General features: G+C 41.9%; 1 protein-coding gene across 7 annotated transcripts in view; it reads left to right on the forward strand.

Annotated features, from left to right (window-relative positions):
• RAF1 (Raf-1 proto-oncogene, serine/threonine kinase) overlaps positions 1-19,669 on the forward strand; it is a 47,440-nt gene extending 27,771 nt beyond the window's left edge. For 6 of the 7 annotated variants that reach the window (XM_064156330.1, XM_064156332.1, XM_064156327.1 and 3 more), the window contains 11 exons: positions 217-370; positions 3,748-3,775; positions 3,867-3,994; positions 4,857-4,974; positions 9,646-9,730; positions 11,092-11,268; positions 11,981-12,027; positions 13,818-13,936; positions 14,982-15,113; positions 17,057-17,191; positions 18,513-19,669. In XM_064156330.1, coding sequence (XP_064012400.1) covers positions 217-370; positions 3,748-3,775; positions 3,867-3,994; positions 4,857-4,974; positions 9,646-9,730; positions 11,092-11,268; positions 11,981-12,027; positions 13,818-13,936; positions 14,982-15,113; positions 17,057-17,191; positions 18,513-18,653 — 1,264 coding nt within the window. In that variant the 3' untranslated portion in view covers positions 18,654-19,669. Of the gene's footprint in view, positions 1-216; positions 371-1,868; positions 1,929-3,747; positions 3,776-3,866; positions 3,995-4,856; positions 4,975-9,645; positions 9,731-11,091; positions 11,269-11,980; positions 12,028-13,817; positions 13,937-14,981; positions 15,114-17,056; positions 17,192-18,512 lie in introns of all 7 variants that reach the window. The other variant, XM_064156334.1, reaches the window with a different exon arrangement.
• The last annotated feature ends 394 nt before the right edge of the window (positions 19,670-20,063 follow it).

Genomic DNA, 20,063 nt, shown 5'->3' on the forward strand with positions numbered 1-20,063 from the left:
TGAGCTGGCAAGATCTTCTAATTTATTTCCAAAGTTAAACTGGGGGTGATTCAGCTGACCAGATTGTTTAGTTGATGTCCAAGTCCCAACTTTTTCTCTTTGGAATTCTGTGTATGTTGCTTTTGGACAAGTTACATTGAACGGAATTTTTCAGTTGCTAGAGAGGGGAAAAATAGCCACAATTTTCCTTTTCTCTCTCTTTTTTTTTCTTCCCAGTTCCCAGCACAGGTATTCTACACCTCATGCCTTCACGTTCAACACATCAAATCCTTCCTCTGAGGGCTCTCTTTCCCAAAGACAGCGTTCTACATCCACACCAAATGTCCACATGGTTAGCACTACGATGCCTGTAGACAGCCGGATAATTGAGGTAATACTGAGAATAGAATAAAGTTAGACTGCAGTTGTGATGTGGCCATCTAATAGTCATTGGTTGTTTTTTCTTGTGTTTCTGTCATTTGCTTACTGTTTGCCATAGTTGGCTGAGTGATGGTGAGTCTAGGCAACACACAGAAAGTGAATAATTTGTTCTTGCCGCCTTTACCGACTTGGCAGAAGGTCTACCTAGAACTTTGTAAAGGTATTGGGGAGCTTTAGCAGTCAAGTTTCAAAGATCTAAAATGAAAATAAGGTCAGTTTTGCTGAAGAAATAATTTTTAGCCAGCCTTAGTAATTTTCTTTTATCCTTAAAAATGTGGATTTATTGGGGAGTGGCTGGTGTTTATTTAAAATGAAGTTATAGTACTGTAAATATGGAGTAGTTCTTTGAGTTGGAATATAGTGAAGTCAAAGCTTACTGGCAATCTGCTTTGTGTTAGACATACACAGAATTAACAGCAACTCTGGGCTTGTGCTCTAAAGCCATCTCTGTGAAGGTCTTTGCTGTTACTTGCTTTCAAACATCTTTTTCTCTCTCTTTCTCCCCCCCACCTTAGACTGGCAGTAGTGAGAGACAGCTCTTTGAAGTCAGACCGAAAGTGCTGGGCTTTTTTGTGATAACCTGAAAAAAATCAGGGAGTGGTGTTGCAGGAAAGGTTTGCAGAGAGAAAGTGCTGAGGTGCAGCACTTCAGAGACCTCTGGTAGCTTACTATTGTGAAATAGTTAAAAACTCATTAGACCAAGCAAAATCCTTTGACTGCCAAGTATACTTGCATCTTCAGCTGGCAGTTTATGGGCTTCTGTGAAACGTGAAGACTGTGAAATATGCAAGAGGAGTCCTCAGGACCTTTAGAACTGAAGAAAAATGTGCAGCAGGCCCATGAAGCTGCTTTTTTGTTAGAAGCTTTGGTGTCAGCTGGGTTATGGGGAAAGGTAGCTTCTCTTTCTCTTTGATTTTCTCAGGCTTACAGCCTTTTTTACTGCTTCACAAGCCTGGCTACTCCAAGAATAAAGCAGCACTTCAGAAAACAAATAAAAATTATTGATCCTTGTAGTGTCGTGAACCTCTAGGGAGACATTGCTTTCTTTTTTATGAATAGCAGTAAAGACAGAAATACTTTCTGCTCACAGGCACTGAATGAAAATAGCTGTTGTGCTTTAAAGGCATTTGCTGATTTTCCAAAAGGCTTTAAAAAGAAAAGAAAATTAAAAAAAAACACAGCAAAATACCACAAAAAAGGCAGTAGAGACCTTCTGGCATGACAGGAGAAAGGCCACCTTCATAAAGTGGTTTACCAGAGCATAGACACTACTGAACTTTGGGGTTTGAACAGGGATACTTAAAAGTTTTCCTGCACTTAATTACCATATATCAAAACAAAAATGAGGTTATTTTTTTTTCTTTCATTTATCCTAACATTTAATTTTTAAAGTATTTTTTTTATACTTCCTCTGTTCTTTTCTTTTATCTCTTGCTGTGTTGGCCTAGAATAACAGCCTGAATGCTTCTCCCAGTTCCTGGTGCAGACGGTTTTGTTTGAGGGGAAGAGTAGGTATTTTCTTGGTGCCTTTTGGTGTTTTTTCTTTTTTCCTTCTGTGATTAACAGGATTGCTATAACTTGTGAGCCATGGCCACATGAAATGTTTAATCTGGAATTGATTTGTTGAAAATCTTTTATAGCATGTTTATGAGGATGCTGATTGGAAGGGGCAAACAGCAGAAGAGTTTTGGGTGTAGTTTAGCTGGGTGAATCCATACTATGCAATTTGGTGTGAATTTGGATTAGAGATGCATTTGGTCACACAGTTTTTAAAACAAAACTTTCTCAAACGCATCTTGTGTGGCTTTTCTCCTCTGGAAATTATTTTGTTGACTATAACTGTACAAACTCCGTAGGTTAAGAACATGATGTGTTTTGAATTAACATCAAAGCTAAGGTGATGGCACTACAGCCCTGCACATGGAGTTGTGTTCTAAGTCCAGCTTTAGAGAATACTTGTTTTGGTTCATTTGCTGTAGGATTCATAAGCAAAAAAATCCCAAATATTCACAGCAGGATTGAAGCTCAGAAAGATCCATAGGCAAAAAAAAAAAGAAATACTAACATCTGGATTGAAACTCCCTAAGTACTTTTTCTCTTAAATAAGAATTACATGTGCACTTCAAATTATTTAGTTATCCCTTGCCACATTACGTAGAAGCAGTTACATTCTCAGGCTGATGTATAAAACCTATCACTTATAATTAATTCAGGTTCTTAACAATTTTTGTTGTCCTCAAAATGGACAAAAGTAGAAACTTGGAAGACTTCTTCACTGGTAGTTTCTGCACATTTTAATCTGCCCAGGGGTAGGGTTGTGCTCTGTGGCAATAATGTTTATGGAGTCAAGCCTGGGAGAATGCAACTAGCTAGCTAAAACGATGCATTTCCTAAATGGATCTTGACTAAAGATGATCTGAGTGAATTTGCAAACTGTATGGTGGAATGTAGGCTTGTTCTGTCCTTCTCTGAAATCTTACATTAATTATTCTACTAATCAATTAGCTTGAATTGATTTCTATTAACTCTGACAGTATTTAACATTTCTGTAGTGCATGTTCTTGCTTTGTACTTATACAGTACCTGGATATTTTACCTTTCCTGTATGTACTTTGGGATAATACCTAGCAGGTGAGAAGCTGTAAAGTCCTGTTTGTCACAGCTTAGTTGATCTTGTGCATGGCTGTAGAATTGTGTTGTAAAGTGCCTGTGGCATGAGGTGAGACTTGTCGCACTGTGCCAGCTGTGTAACAACCTGCTTCTCACATAGCAGCAAACCTCCAACTGGGAAAATGTTGTGCCAAGTAGAGGCTTTAGTAATAGGACACTAAATGTAGTCATTTGGGGTTGAAATAGTATGATAGATGCAGTTTTAAATGTGCATTGTTAGAAGCTTAAAAATTTTTCCTGCTTGTAACCCAAAACCTTGTTGAACACTCATCCTCCAGAGGTACAGGCCCATCACAGTGGCTGTGTTCAGCTCTCGAATACAAGCATGTACCAAAATCCAGTGGTGGAAATGCAGACAGTATTTTTGGTGTTTCTACTTGTTCTGTGTCTTTTTTCTTTTTCCTTTCTATTTTTTTTTGTAGTAATAACTCTTAATATGCTGTGAATAGTCGTACCAGTTAAGGATTCACAACTTGCATGCTTTTAGCATAAAGGTTGTTTTTTTAATACTAGGAAATACCCAAGCTGTCATCTTTTGTAGGGTGTTGGTTGAAGCCATATCACTCTTGGTCAAAAATATCAGGGATGATTTCGACACTATTCCTGCTTGTTCTTTGTATCCTTTCATGTAACTGTTATCTGTCTCCTTTGTTTTAGGATGCAATTCGAAGCCATAGTGAATCAGGTATGGTTTCATCAACTCATGTAATTCATAATACTATTTGGTGTTTCTTTTCTGGTTCGTAAACTATTTTCCCTCTTTTTTTCTATTTAAGCCTCACCTTCTGCTCTGTCTGGAAGTCCTAACAATATGAGCCCAACTGGCTGGTCTCAGCCCAAGACCCCGGTCCCAGCCCAAAGAGAGCGAGCCCCTGGATCTAACACACAAGAAAAAACCAAAATTGTAAGTATGGTAATAATTGATTTGGAGTTTTTGTTATATTAAATTAGGCTGGGAGAGGTGGTGGGTTGTAATGGGGTCGTGTACTTAATGGAGTCATAGAATGGTGTGGGTTGGAAGGGTCATTAAAGATCATCTGGTTCCAATCACCTGCAGAGACACCTACTAGAGCAGCTTGCTTAAGGCCCCATCCAACCTGGCTTTCAACACTTTCAGGCTTGGAGCCTCCACAACTCTCTGGGCAACCTGTTCAGTGCCTCAACACTCACATCTTCCTAGTACCTAAATCCATCTTCTGGTTTGAAGCTCTTGCATCCTATCACTCCATGCCTTTTGAAAGGTCCCTCTCCAGCTCTTCTGTATCCCACTTCAAACACTGGAAGGCCACCAGAAGCTCTCTCCCAGGAGCCTTCTCTTCTCCAGGCTGAACAACTCCACCTGTCTCAGCCTGTCTTTACAGGAGAGGTGCTCCAACCCTGGTCTAGGTTGCCCAGAGGGGTGGTAGATGACCCAACCCTGGAACCATTCCAAGTCAGGTTTTTGGAGGCTGTAGCAACCTGCTCTAGTTGTAGGTATCCCTGCTGACTGCGGTGGGGCTGGGCTAGATACCCTTTAAAAGGTCCCTTCAACTCCACCCTATCTGCGATTCTGTCATCTAAGAAGGTGTTTTGTCTCTCTGTTTTGTGAACAAACCCACCACCTTTCACAAACTGAGGAGAAGAACAAAAGTCCAAACCATGGGACAAACCTCTCCGGATTTCAGTGCATCTTGAACTTCTGAAGGGAGTGATTTCTTCCTTGGTGTGTTTCTATAACATATGATTAAGTGCTTAGAGTAAAAAAGCCTTATCCATTTTTGTTCCAGAGGCCTCGTGGACAGAGAGATTCCAGTTATTACTGGGAAATAGAAGCAAGTGAAGTCATGCTTTCTACCAGAATAGGGTCAGGTTCTTTCGGAACAGTTTACAAAGGCAAATGGCATGGTAAGTTCTTGCTGAAGGTTACCATCTTCTCAAAATACTGGTCTGGTAGGACAGCAATCCAGAAAAAGTAACGTGCTGTGTGCTTGTCTACCACCAAAAGTTCTAGGTCAGAGAGACTATGTCCTTATATTGGCGTTAGCAGGGAGAAAGAAGGCAAAGAACAGACATCAAAATCTGAATCTCCCAACTGTCATCTTTATGCTCCCTGTGTTGGAGCCAACATTGCTTTGTTACTGTGTTCTGCAAGGACTTGTCTGTCCAGCAGGATCGAACTAGCTGGGAAGCTTCACAGCCTGCTGTTAAATTATAGTGACCTTTTTTTTTTTCTTAAATACCCCTGTGGTTTAATTAGGATACTCAGATTCAAGGTGGCAGGTGCATAAAAAGCATGATTAGCTTTTACTGTGGACTTTTTCCAAGGGAAAAATGCTTAATGTGAGAGTTTATGATACCTATGATAGCAGGTTAGGTGGAATACTTTAAAAAGAAGCACGCTGTAGAACTGCAGAAGTAATTTCAAATCAGGGACTTGTGAATTGAAAAGAAGCACACACAAGGCCTTCCAGGCCCTGATTTAAGCAGCATTTTTGTCATCAAATAAGCAACAAAAAATATCTGTAGACTTATCTTCTACTCTCTATTTTTAAAAGGTAAATACTTGCATGCCTTAAAGTCCAAATAGTGCCAACATCAATGCAAGGGCTAAAAGTACTGAACAGTTACACTGGTTTTCATTATTGAAGTGAAATGGAACACAAGATCAAGAGGAAAAACAGGTTAAATAAGACTTCAGGAAAGAAAAGAAGAAATGATAATTTCATATTAATAGCTTAATAAAACAATTGCAACTCCACATATATCAAGGGGTGTTAAACTGGAATGCATGGAGTTCCCTGTCTAGAAAGAGCCCTCAGCTCTGTGCACAAGGTAGCTGTACTGCTGTTTCCTAACTTGATAGGAATAAGATTTACTGTCTTATTTCTTCATAGTTTTCCTGACTTCTCAGGAACAGTGAAGTTAAATTACTAAATAATTTGATCTTCTTTGTACCCATCATTTGCAGCATTGCCTTACACAATGTCAAGGTTTATATTTAATATCTTTTCCCTTTAGAATTGAGGAAACTGCACAAATTGGTGAAACTGCAGACTTTTTTTGTAGCACCTGTCCTAGTAGTACAAATGTAGCAATAAATATGTCTCGGAGTAGATAAGTCATAGAATTCTACCATGGTGGAGTTAGATGAACTCTTGGAGATCATCCAGTTCAACCCCGCTGCGAAAAAAGATGTACCCACAGCAGCTTTCTCAGCATCAGAATGGCCAGGGAGGGGTGGAAGCTCTGCAGAAAAGGAGGCTCCACAATTGCTCTGGGCAGTCTGCTCCAGGACCCCAGCACCCTCACAGCAAAGAAGTTTTTCCTCCTGTTCAGATGGAGCCTTCTGGGTTCCAGTTTGTGCACATTACCCCTTATCTTACTGCTGAGCATCACTGAAAAGAGCCTGGCCCCATTCTCTTGCCCCCCACCCTTTAGCTCTTGCTGAGCATTGAGATTTCCAGGCTCAACAGCCTCAGGTCTCTCAGCCTTCTGTCCTCACAGAGAAGTGGACAGATGGTTGCAAACTTAGGAGGAATTTCTAGATTGTCAGAGATATTGGATTCCTTAATGGGCCCACCTGCAAAGGGCTATTTGTGGTGAACTTCCGGAGAGCACCGCTGGAAGGTGCTTCGGAAGTAGAATGAAGTGTCAGGGGCAGTCTTGCTCTGAGGAGGAGGTGTCTGATTGAATAGCTATCATGCACTTCCATATTTTTCCAGATTGTTCTGATGGTTAAGTACTAATTCTCATGTTTGCACAACTTCTGTTACAGACCCCATTTGGATCCTGTAGTGTCCTGTAGCATGCTTCTAAATTTAAAAGGCGGAAAGAGAACCAAGGCAGTTTAAATGGGTTGGAAGACTACCCATCATAAACACTCACATTTCCCCCTTGACCCTGGTAATCAGTTCTAGGGGGTTGGTGGTTGGAGGGGTGGTGGAACCTGATTTGTCTTCAGATTGCTGCTGAGCACCACAAGTGCAATTGTTTGTTTGTTCCTGTAGAGAAAGGTACTTGGGAAATACTGTCAAGCATTAAAAAAAGTGTGGTACTTGATTGAGTAAGAACAGTGCAAGGTGAAAAGTGTCTCTTCAAAGAGCAAAGGTCTTAATGGAATTACTGAAAAATCTGAGAACATTTGGCCTTTCATCAGTGGATGCTGTCTCCTTACCTTGCCTGCACATAGCTCGTAGCAACAAGCTTCAAGTACTGGTAGATGATCTGCTGGCTTTGTTTTGTGCTTCAACCAGAGTTGCAGTAGGAACTGGATGCTTCAAAGCCTGTGGGTTTGGTACTCCTAGGAAAGGGTAATCTTTTACCCATTAGATTCTCTGTTCTGGTCTGTAAGCTGAGATTTCTGTGTTATAAAGCATCATGCATACTGCAAATGCAGGATTGTTCACTTTAGGAAGAAGATCCAAATATACAAGAATGTGTTCAGTGTTTGTGCATCTTTGTGACTTTAAATGATAGATAAAGGAACTGGTAACTATGGAACTGGCAACTAATACTGCAGGTTGCTCAGGCCACTCTGAAACTCAAGTGCCAGTCTGCATGTCCTCACATTTTGTTGAAAGTGTTTTGGTTTTTAATCACAGATTGCATCTCTTTGGAAGGGACCCTTGAAGGTCATCTTGTCCAACCCCCTGCAGCGAGCAGGGTCACCTGCAAGTATATTAGGTTGCACAAAGCCTCATCAAGTTTGACTTTGAATGTCTCCAGGGATGGAGCCTCCACCACATCTCTGGGCAGCCTGTACCACCCTCATTGTGAAAAACTTCCTCCTTATGTCCAACCTAAATCTACCCTGCTCTAGTTTCAAACTACCACTGCTAATTAAGCAGTTAGTTGTTCCCAATGGATTCACTTGATCATAGCAAATTTCTAGGCTAAGAAATTTCTCATGTGCCTTCAGAAAGGGACCATACAAGGAAGATCAGTGATTGTAGTAGCAAAGAAATGTTACTCCAGGGATATTTTTAATGTAGCTGATGATTCTGTGACAACATAAGTGGCAGCAGTCTTTAAGCCATGGGATAAACTAGTTGGAATATAGCAACTCTCCAATCTTTTTACTGCATGGGGACTAAGAGTGAAGATCCAATTTTCCTAAGGTGCTGTTGCCCTCCTCTGACAATGCTAAGGCAAGTTTACCCCCTTTTGAAATCTCAAAGGCTGTCCATCTGTAGTTAAAATGAATGTGGCATTAGTGCTTAGTTACTGAGGAGCTGTTGGGCCTTAGTGCTTTTGCTTTGTAAGAACAGGCAGCTCCATTCCATTCATTGATTCATAATTCCACTACTTTCTGGGTGTGCACTGTGTAAGGGGTTTTATAGCTTCATACTCTGGAAACAGTCTCTGAAGTGATAGTACTGAACCATTCTGTGTTCCTCTCTGTATCACCCTTCCACAGATATTGAAATTTAAAGCAAACTGACACTGAAAGCAATTTAAATGATGCTTTAAAGAATTTTTTTTTTAATGTTGTATCAGTTTAAGAAACAGGAAGGTCTGATGGTTTATCTACTCCTCCAATTTGTTAATGAAACATTAAAATCAGTTCTAGCATTCATGGGTTTTTTGCCATTCCTAGATAGATATATGCCTCATGTTCCTGAAATTTAGCAGTGTATAAATCCAGAAAGTTTAGGATTTGAAATGTATATTTAAAAAAGAGGTATGTCTGTACATTGATAATTTAGATAAACTATAATATCTAAACCTAATTACATAGTAATACAGAGGTGTCTACATAAATGTGCTAAAATTGGATAGGAGAGGGAAGGTGCTCATAAGATCATTTTGCCTGCAAGAGACCTTTGAGATCATCCAGTCCCACCATTCTCTAGTTCTATCAAGGCTGGTGCTAAACCATGTCCCTCAGCACCGCATCTCTACCTCTTAAACCCTTCGAGGGATGTGGATTCAACCACCTCTCTGTGCAGCCTGTTCCAATGCTAGGAAACCCATTCAGAGAAGAATTTTATTTTAATCTTTAACCTTCAGCCTCCCCTAGCACAATTTCAGGGCACTTCCCTTTGTTCTATCGTGTGATGCTAAGGAGATCAACCCCCACCTCACTGCAACCTCCTTTTGGGGAGTCATAGAGAACAATGTTCCCTCAGCCTCCTTTTCTCCAGACTTAGCAGCTGATGAAACTTTGGGATACCATTTGGAAGCTGAGAGGCTATGATGTGACTGTGGTTGAAATGCTGTGCTGAGAGCGCACACTTTCTTTTTCTGAAAACTATTTGAGATTTTAGTAGCTTCATGTTCTACAAAAAAAATCCAGGAAGTTCTAGCCAGCCATAGCTGTTAACAAAGAGAAGGGAAGCACATGAACAGTTAATTACTTTTTTTACATTAGCCTGAAATTCAAGTAAATTAATTACACCCATACTACAGAAATTGATGTCAGCAGGGAAATCTTGACCTGTGAACAAATAAGTAGAGGTGTACTGTGCACAATCAGGAGTTTTAAATAAACTGTGTATTAATGTTATTGGGGGAAGGGGGAACTAAACAACAAAACACCTGCATTTTTAGTAACTCTTATGGTAAATTTATTTCCAGGGGATGTAGCAGTGAAGATACTAAAGGTTGTAGATCCAACCCCAGAACAGTTCCAGGCTTTCAGAAATGAAGTGGCTGTATTAAGGTGAGTTGGCAGTTTCATTGTTAAATTCTCTTATTCCAAGGCACTGTATTTGATTCCTGTCCCTCTTTTAAGCAGCCTTCCCCTGTATTCTATGTTTGATGGACACAAAAAGCAGAACTACAGAGAAGAATAAAATAGAAAGCATATAGTGGTACTTCTGAGCATTGCTGTGGAGTAGTGAGACAGCAGTCCTCATTCAGAGTATTTGAGTGGTTCTCCACTGTTTCTGGTAGTTGTCTTTTTGGACAAGTAATACTAACATCCATAGTTGTCCAGGTCTCATTTGGCCTGCAGTGAAAGGTTGAGGAATAATAAATTCTGCACTAAGTCTCATCACCAGGGAGAATACTCAAAACTGCACCATTTAAAATTGCAGCATAATTGCTTTTATCTTTTTTTTCAGTGTATGCTCTGATCTACATAACTGTTACCTGCTTTCAGATGATGTTTTTGTCCATCTATCTCTAACACCACTCTGGAATTTTGAACCAGTACCTAAGGGCTATCCTCTTGTCTGTTGATTACTTCACAGTTTATAGTGACCCTTCAGTTTCCTTCCTAATCACAGAATTGCCTAGATTGCCTAGGCAAAGAGCTTTAAGATCATCAAGACCAAGCATTAACCTAACACTGACAGGTCCTTGAGGTTCAGTTTTCTATGTAAAGTTGTCATTTTTTCATGGCTTTCAGGGTGATCACTGTTGCTGGAGAGTGTCCAAAGAAGGGCAGTAAAGCTGATGAAGGGTGTGGAGAGCAGGTCTGGTGAGGAGCAGCTGAGGGAACTGGGGGTGTTTAGTCTGGAGAAAAGGAGGCTGAGGAGGGACCTCATTGCTCTCTACAACTCCCTGAAAGGAGGTTGGATGTTGGTCTCTTCTCCCTAGTATCAGGTGATAAGAGGAAATGGCCTGAAATTGTGCCAAGGGAGGTGTAGGCTCAAGATTAGAAAAAATTCTTTCTACTAGAGTGATCAGGGATTGGAACAGGCTGCCCAAGGAGGTGGTGGAGTCACCATCCCTGGAGGTGTTGAATAAACGTGTAGACACCTGGGGACATGGTTTAGTGGCCATGGTAGTGTTTGGTTAAGGTTGGACTTGATGTTCTTAGAGGTCTTTTTTAACTGAAACAATTCTATGATTGTATGACTCCAGAAACCTTTTAAAATTACAAGTGGTATTAAAAAAATAAATTTTGGGTCCAAATTCCAAACCCCTTGAATTTTCCTGACATCTTTTTGTCATGAATGTTTTTGTGATTAGTTTTTTGGACTCTCAAGCTGAAATTTATTCCTCCACCTAGGAATGAAGAATTAGAAACCATTTTGTATAAAGGCACTGATGTCTCTTTCTCCTCCTCTCGATTAGGAAGACCCGGCACGTGAATATTTTGCTCTTCATGGGCTACATGACTAAAGATAACCTGGCCATCGTCACGCAGTGGTGTGAGGGGAGCAGCCTGTACAAACACCTGCACGTGCAAGAGACCAAGTTCCAAATGTTCCAGCTCATTGACATTGCCCGGCAGACAGCACAGGGAATGGAGTGAGTAGGATCCATGCTGCTGGCTACTTCTGTTCTTGGAGTGGTGCTGCCCTTCTCTTCCCCAAACCTTAATGCTTGGGTTTATGATGCTAAAATAGGAATGAGTCAGAGTGGTAGAAGTATTGGTGGGTGAGATGATGGACGTGAGCCAGCCAAGAAAGCCAGTGGCATCCTGGGCTGCATCAAAAGCAGGTGGTCCACAGATGGAGAGGGGTGATTGTGCCACTCTGTTCTGGTGAGAACTCACCTGGAGTACTGTGTCCAGCTCTGGAGCTCCCCAATGCAAGAAACAGACCTGCTGGAGTGGGTCCAGAGGAGGCCACAAAGATCAGAGGGCTGGAGCACCTCTCCTGTGAAGACAGGCTGAGAGAGTTGGGGCTATCCATCCTGGAGAAAAGAAGGCTCTAGGAAGGCCTTAGAGCTTCATTTCATAACCTGAAGGGGACCTACAGGGAAGCTGTGGAGGGACTGTTTACAAGGGCTTGTAGAGCTAGGACAAGGGGCAATGGCTGGAAACTGGAGTAGGGTGGATTTAGGTTGTACATCAAGAGAAAGCTCTTCACAATGAGGGTGGTGAAATACTGACAGAGGTTGCCCACGGGTGTTGTAGAGCCCCATCCCTGGAGAGATTCAAGGTCAGACATGATGTGGCTAAATTGATGTCAACGACTTTCATAATGCTGCATTTCTCTTTTTTATTGTTTTTCCACAGCTATTTACATGCAAAGAATATCATCCACAGAGACATGAAATCAAATAGTATCCTTTCCTAACTTAGCCATATTTTCTTTCAACTGAGGGACTTGGTGTTAATATGGAGATTTTTGGGGTGTCAAAATGGCTGTTTGAAATATCTGTAACTACTGAGTAATTCCTGTTGATGAGCACTGAGTTATTTTTTTAGCCAGGGCTGCTGCTGAAGATTTGTGCTTGCTTGCCAGTTGTGATAAAGATGAGGCGGGGGGGAAAGATGTGCAGGTTGTGTTCTGGAAGTGTCTTATTTTGCTGCAATGTGTTGATGCAGTTCTGTGTTCTGCAGATGCTGTAGTGGAGAGAAACAGCACTCTTCACTTGCTATGAGATCTGTGTGTGTACATGTGGGCTTTGGTACTATTTCCCTGATACTTGAAGTAAATGTAAAACACCTTCATATCGCTGGAAAAAATGAAGCTCAAAAATTGAATTCAAACTCAAGGCTCTGTTTTACTGCTATTTCTTGCAAAAAATAGAAATTTAGTAGTGCATATGGAGTAAAATTGCTGTGAGCTCAGGTCTTTTGCCTTTGGAAATGCCTGCTTTTGAAACTACTACGAGGAGCATCCACTGAGCTGGCACTGTAAGTTGTAACTACCTTTCATAAACAGTGAGCAGAATGTTTTGCAGATGTCGTCCTAAAACACCCACCCCATCCAGTAGTTCCATGATGTCAGGGGCTGCCTATTTGTACTGAGGCTGGAAAAGTCATTGTCTTTGTGGATAGGAGGAGAGGTGTGATTTTTTGATAGTGAAAGAAATTGACTCTTCTGCTGACATGGAGATGAGAACTAGGGAGTCTGTCGTGCCTCTATTGCTGAACCATCTTGAATCACAGAATCGTTTGGGCTGGAAAAGACCTTTAATATCAAGCCAAACTGTTAACCCAGCACTGCCAACTCACCAATAAACCATGGCCCTCAGCACCACACCTCCACAGCTTTTCAGTCCCTCCAGGGATGGGAACTCCACCATTGCCTTTGGCAGCTTGTTTCAGGACTTGACAACCCTCTTGGGGAAGAAATTGTTCCTTGTGTCTAACCTAAACCTCCCCTGGCTGAGTACAGGGGGACAATCCTTAGCCGGTCCTGCTGGCCGCACTGTTGCTGATCCAGGCTGGGATGCTGGTGATCTCCTTGGCTGCCTGAGCATGCTTCTGGCTCAACTTCTTCAGTGGGCAGCTTCCAGGCAGTCTGCTACAAGCCTGGAGAACTCATGGTGGTGTTGTGACCCAAGTGCAGGACCTGGTACTTGGCCTTGTTGAACCTCAAAGTCAACATTCTTAAATTGTAGAATGATTCTACTTGAGAGGAAGAATAACTCCATGAAAGAAATCCCTACCAACCAATCTTAACTGGCTGCTCTAGTAAGTGAATGTATTACAGGTTGAGAAATGGTTAAATCTCAGGAGATCTGCCAGAGGGCTTTATGTAAATAGATCTTATTTTGATATTTCTACTTGTAACTGGTTTTGCTTTTTGTCCTTTTTTGAGTTGGGGTGACTTCTGACACCAGTTACTTACCTGTAGTCATTGGGTGTTAATTAACCCAGTTGATTTCTATCCTACCTCACCCTTAAGATAAATACATCAATAATGCTGAAACATCAGCTCTGTTTTTCTCCTAAACCTAGTCTAGATGCCATAAAACTGCTTTTCCTCTGTTTAAGATACAACTCATAGGAGGTTTAAATGAAATAATCATCAATTTCTTGGCTAGTTGGCTTGTTTCTGATGTGAGAAAATGCCAAGTTGGTTACTCAAGTTTTGTCCAGAATTTCTTTAACAGATGTTTAGATATATTTCTTCATGAAGGCCTCACAGTGAAAATAGGAGACTTCGGTCTGGCCACTGTGAAGTCCAGGTGGAGTGGATCTCAGCAGGTGGAACAGCCTACTGGTTCAATCCTGTGGATGGTGAGCAAAACACTACTGTTTTTACCTAGCTGCCTTTCATTCTGTTTTAAAATTTGAAATCTCAATGAACCAACAGAGGCTTTTAGGGCTGTGTAGGCTCTTACTCCACTTGCAGGACAAGGTAGAATTGAAAAGGTGAAGTGCTGAAGTGCACTGCTCTCTGCAGATCTGTTTTAATTTAAACAATTCATAGTCCATATTTGAGTTGTCCTTACATAGAAGGGGAGGTTGACTCTGTTTCCTTTACAGCTGATAAAATCTCTTCCTGGGTTGTTTTGTTGCACTGTTGTACTTTCAGGGTTGAAGGGACTTCCTTAAGGGAGGGAAAAAAACCCTTAATCAACTGCACAGATATTTTGATGGTTTATATCTTGGTTTGTTAAATCTTTCAGTGTTGTTCAAGTTCTTTTGCCTCCCAAATTGCTTTGTGTTGCAATGAAGTGAGAATGCTCTTGCATCTGGTTATCGCCATATGCCATTCTTTATTGGGCTTTCCCATTGCTTTAGCATCCATTTGACAAGAGATGAAGTTGTATTAGAATTTCATATTCTCCCCTTTAACAACCTGTTGGTGAGAGACTCGGACTCAGTTGTATGTGAAATGTAACAAAAGTCCAAGAATACTCTTAATCAGAAGATCCAAAATGTTTGTTTTTTTTTCTGATGGTAAAATGCTCATTGAATTAAAGCTTTACCTTTTTGTTTGCTCTCAATTACATTGAATTTTTAAGTAAGTTGTGGAGTAGCACTATCTGACCTTCTCCAGAGCCTTAGGTACATCTCACCAAAGGTTTGCAGATACCCTTTGCTCACTCGTTTTTGGTTAAGGTCTGAGTTTGCTTTAGGAGCGTTTCCCATCTTTTCTTGCCCTTTTCCCCGTTTTGTCCCCACATCTCCTGCACTTCCTTTTTTCCTCCCTCTTGTACTATCCTCTTTACCTCTTTTCTCTTGCCCTTTCCCCATTTTCCCCCACACCTCCTTTCTTGCCCTTTTCACACCTAAGTTAGAATATTGCTCATGATTTGTGTTTTCTCTCCTTCCGCAGGCACCAGAAGTGATCCGGATGCAGGACAGTAACCCATTTAGCTTTCAGTCAGATGTCTACTCCTATGGAATAGTGTTATATGAACTGATGACAGGAGAGCTGCCCTACTCCCACATAAACAACAGGGATCAGGTAAGAAGTGTTCCCAGAGAGCTGCATTTTGTATGGTTGTCCTCCAGAAATATAAGACAAAACCAAAGGTAAACCAGGAGTTGAAATGTTGATTACAAAGTGATTGGTTTCAGCAGTAAATCTGCGTAACTGAGTGTTTGTTTCAAGATTGCCAGTGACAGTTACTCAAGGGAAAACAATTCTTTTCATTAGTATTTAAGTGCCTTTTTTGTTTATTCATGGTGAGGCACTGGAATAGAGAAGTTGTGAATACATCAAGCGTGAAAATGTTCAAAGGGCAGAATTGGATGGGGCCTTGAGCTGCTTGGTCTAGTAAGAGGTGTGTCTGCCCATGGCAAGGAGGTTGGAACTAGGTGATGTTTAAGGTCCCTTCCAACCCAACTCATTCTAGGATTCTATGAAAACATGTGATACCTGATACCCAGGTAAGCTTTCCACAGAGGAGTAGAATATTTCCTGCAGAACACTTGACACCTTATTTTTAGCAACATTATATCAACCTTTTTTTGTGGTTCTTTTATCTTTTTTTGAGACCAGCTGAAAAGGAAATACCAACCCAATTAGTTCTGTTTACCTCTCCTCCCCCTAAATAAAACCCTCAACCAAACGCAGCACAATTTTACCAGGTATGGTCTACCTAGACTATGGAGACAGCTCCTAAGACTACTGACAGTCTGAAAACCCTAAATCATGAACATATTAACTTGGGCTAAACAGGAGGTGTATTTCCCAATACTAATTATGTCTTCTGCTGTCTTCTAACATCTTTCATTGTCTGGAGAAGACTGAGGGGAGACATCATTGCTCTACAACTCCCTGAGAGAAGGCTGCAGTGAGGTGGGGGGCTAGTCTCTTCTCCGTAGTATCAGGTGGTAGAATGAGAGGAATTTGTGCCAAGGGAGGGTTAGGTTAGATATGAGGAAAAACTCTTTTCCTGCAAGAGTGGTCAGGCCTTGGAATAGACTGCCTAGGGAGCTGGTGGAGTCACCATCCCTGGAGATGTTGAAGAAGTTTGTGGAAATTTGCATTTCAGGACATGGTTAATGGCCATGGTGGTGTTGACAGTTGGACTTGATGATCTTAAGAGTTCTTTTTGAATTAAGTTCTGTAAAGCAAACCAAACTCTGTTTCTTGATTTTTTTGCTGCATTATATCATGAGAATTAGTTCTAACTCTTCCAACTTGCTGCCTGTGCCTCTTTTTGCAGCACTATTTGAGACTTGAGGATAAAGTCCTGCTGACATATTAATCCATTCTGCCAAATTGGCTGCTTTTAACTGTTTTGAGGCATTTGAGAGTCCTTTGTCCTTGTGGCTTTCAGCTGAGGGAAATTGTCATGGCATGTTCATGTAATGTAGCATCTCCAGTTCCATTCTGAAGGCAGTAATCCTGCTCTTATCATTCTGATTTAATCATAGCAACATAGACTGTTAATGGTTGGAAGGGACTTCCATAGATCATTGAGTCCAACTCTCCTGCCAAAGCAGGGTCACCTAGAGTAGGTCACACAGGAATGCATCCAGATGGGGCTTGAAAGTCTCCAGAGGAGGAGACTCCCCAGCCTCTCTGGGCAACCTGTTCCAGGGCTCCAGCACTCTCACAGTAAAGATTTTTTTTCCCCAGTGTTGAGGTGGAAGTTCCTTTGTTCGTTTGTGTACCTTGCTCCTCATCATCTGGGGGATAGGTTGGACTGGATGATCTTGGAGGTCGCTTCCAACCTGGTTGATTCTATGATCCTATCACAGGACACCACTGAGCAGAGCCTAGCAGTGTCCTACACCACGCAGCAGAAGGACCATTGTTCAGTTCAGGAACTTGGAGAAATTCCCAAGGCTCTGCTGTTATGTGCACCTTTGGTGTGCACTTTCTTTGCTCTAGGACACCAAAGTTTCCAAACAGTGAAACAACTTCTGGTTTTCAACTGCTTGCTTGTTCTTTCCCAGATTATTTTCATGGTTGGCCGAGGATACGCTTCTCCAGACCTCAGCAAACTCTACAAGAACTGCCCCAAAGCGATGAAGAGGCTTGTAGCAGATTGCTTGAAGAAAGTGAGGGAAGAACGACCTCTGTTTCCACAAGTAAGTGTGTTTGCAGGGTGTCAGCAGTTTATAAACAACCATTAACACACAGAACACCATCCACAGATGCATGGGGCTGTATGAAGTGCACCCTGCTTCCTACTTTTGTCTTTATTCATCTGTGCATTTTTCATAGCCCAGCTTCCTTGGGCTGTTTATAACTCATGGTAAAGGGCATCAGACTGAAGCAGTGTTGGACCAGCTCTAGACCAATTTGCTTTCAGCAGCTTGACGCATCTTAGAGATAAGCAAGATAACTCCCCCCAACACAATAAAAATCAACTCTATCTTTGTATTTCTGTTGTATTTTAGTGTACTTTTGAGGGAGATGACTCTTCCTCCTTTCCTCCCCCACAACCATGAGCAAGCAAACAAAATCCACTGAGGATGTAACTTCATGTTGCAATTTTTTGGTACTTTCCAAATGAATTTTTTCCTGTCACTAGGAGGATGATGAAGGTATCATTAAATAGCTGGAATCAAGTATCAGCAGCTTTTGGGAAAAAAATATCTCTTGCTTTCAGAGGGGAGTAGAACTTTTGCTGTTGAAAATGTTCTGAGTGTTGTTTTGTAAACAGACTGTTAGACAGCAGAATCACAGCATACTAGGGGTTGGAAGGGACCTCCAGAGAGCAAGTCCAAGCTCCTGCCCGAGCAGGGTCACCTAGGGCAGACCACGGAGGAATATGTACAAATGGTTTTTGAGAAGGAAACTTCACAACTTCTTTGGGCAGCCTGTTCCAGTGCTCTGTCACCCTCACAGTGTAAAGAAGTTTCTCTTCACGTTGACGTGGAACCTCCTGTGTTCCAGCTTGAACCCCTCGTTCCTTGTCCTATCACTTGGCACCACCAGAAAGAGCTTGGCACCTTCATCTTGACACTCACCTGATCAGATCCCCTCTCAGGCTTCTTCAGACTAAACAGACCCAGGTCTCTCAGTCTTTCTTCATAGCAGAGATGTCCAAGTCTCCCAATCATCCTCTTAGTCTCTGTTGGACTCTCTCCAGTAGCTCCCAGTCTCTGTTGACTTGGGATGCAATTCCTTCCCTAACTGCAGAGGTGCTTGTTAATTGATAAGAACTCTTGTGAGCTAAGGGCAAATACCCTCCCATCCTCTGAAACCTGTGAGACTCCCCACAGCAAGGAAACCAGCAGAGTTGACTCATTCCTCTTTGGCAGGGAATACTCACTGCTAGTTGTTCTCAGCTCCTCCACCTAGTGTGTTGTTGCTCTTACAGATCTGCTCTAACTCCATAGTAAATGACCTTCCTCAAGGAGCTGCCTGCCTAAGAAGCTTGCTTTTCTGTGCTCTTTCCCCCAGATCCTGTCATCCATTGAATTGCTGCAGCATTCTTTACCCAAAATCAACCGGAGTGCTTCCGAGCCATCCCTGCACCGTGCTGCCCACACAGAGGACATCAATGCCTGCACGTTAACCTCCACCAGGCTGCCCATCTTCTAGGCTCCTGCTCCCCTTCCCTCCTCCTCCTCAGGGATGGGAAAGGAACAGGAGTTGTGCTTTGTAAAGCCTCCGTGTACAGGATCAGTGCCAGAAGAATTATCTGCATCCCAGTTTGAAGAACAAGCTGCTAAGGGTTTCTGCAGTTCTTACCCTGCAGGGACACAGCTCCACATTGTCTTTTTCTACAGTTTCTTGGACTGGGATGGTTCACAGATGAGAAATCAAGAGATCTATTATTATTTTTTTTTAATAGATGCACTTGAGCCTTATTTTTCCCATCCACAGAAGCCATAGATCCCTTGGCAGTGTTTCTGGATTGACTGGGATCTGTTCTTTTTCACAGCCAGGATGGCTCACCTCGATGTTTGAGGAAAGGTGATGCCTTGTGGTCCTCCTTAAGTGCCCTGTGCCACTCCAGGGTCAGGGAGCTTGGCCTGACATAGGTGGCTGCAAACTAGACTGAGGGGGAAAAAGGAAAAAAAAAACAACCCACAACAACAAAAACTGCCTGGAAATCAGCTCCTGCCTAAGAGCTTTCATCAAGCCAATGAAATAAGTGGAAATGCTAATTCAACACAAAATAGTTTTGCAATAGTTTTGCACATAGAAGAAAAACTCTTGCAAAAGAATGGAAAATACCTTCTGAATCTTAACTGCTCAGAGAAGGAAGCTAAAGCCAGGCTTGCTATGGTCATCTTCAGTAACTTCAGCAGCTTACTTTGGTACTATGGACTTGTTCTTGCAGCCTGGCAAGTGCAGGAAGGACAGGCTTTGGGGGGTGTGGAAAGGCTGAGTAACAGCTGAGTAACAACATCCAAACTCTTCTGCAGAATGAGTCTTCATCCCACGAGAAGCTGTTGTCCAAGAGATGCACTATCAAGAGGAAACTGAGCATATACAGTTTTTCTTGCTGATTTGGGGTTTTAATTTTGTTTTTATTGCTCCTGAGAAAATGCATTTATTGTAAGCCAAGGTTCCTCTGATTATCTTATTTTAATAAAATAAATTAAATTTTAGGTTTAAGGTTCAGTGTCATCTTTTAATGTAGTGATGCACAGTTCTGACATCTACATCCAGATCTGGAATACTTCCCCACAGTAACATCCTGAAGAACATAAAAAAAGTTACAAGGTAGGTAATAGCAGTTCAAGTCAAAACACACAGGATGTGACAACCAGCAGGTTTCTAGTTGCTCCATCACAAGATGGTTTTGATTCTGTTGTCATCACCTTTCAGCAGAATCTACTCTTAAGGTACCTACTTAATGTAGTATTAGGCTCTTCAGCTGCACCACTGCTGCTCTGCATTTTATCTGCTGTGAACCTATGGCTAAGAGGATGATTAGGGGACAGGAGGACATGGCTTATGAGGAGAGGCTGAGGGACCTGGGGCTTTTTAGTTCCGAGAAAA

The sequence above is a fragment of the Pogoniulus pusillus genome, chromosome 16 (assembly GCF_015220805.1).
Source record: "Pogoniulus pusillus isolate bPogPus1 chromosome 16, bPogPus1.pri, whole genome shotgun sequence".
NCBI lineage: Eukaryota > Metazoa > Chordata > Aves > Piciformes > Lybiidae > Pogoniulus > Pogoniulus pusillus.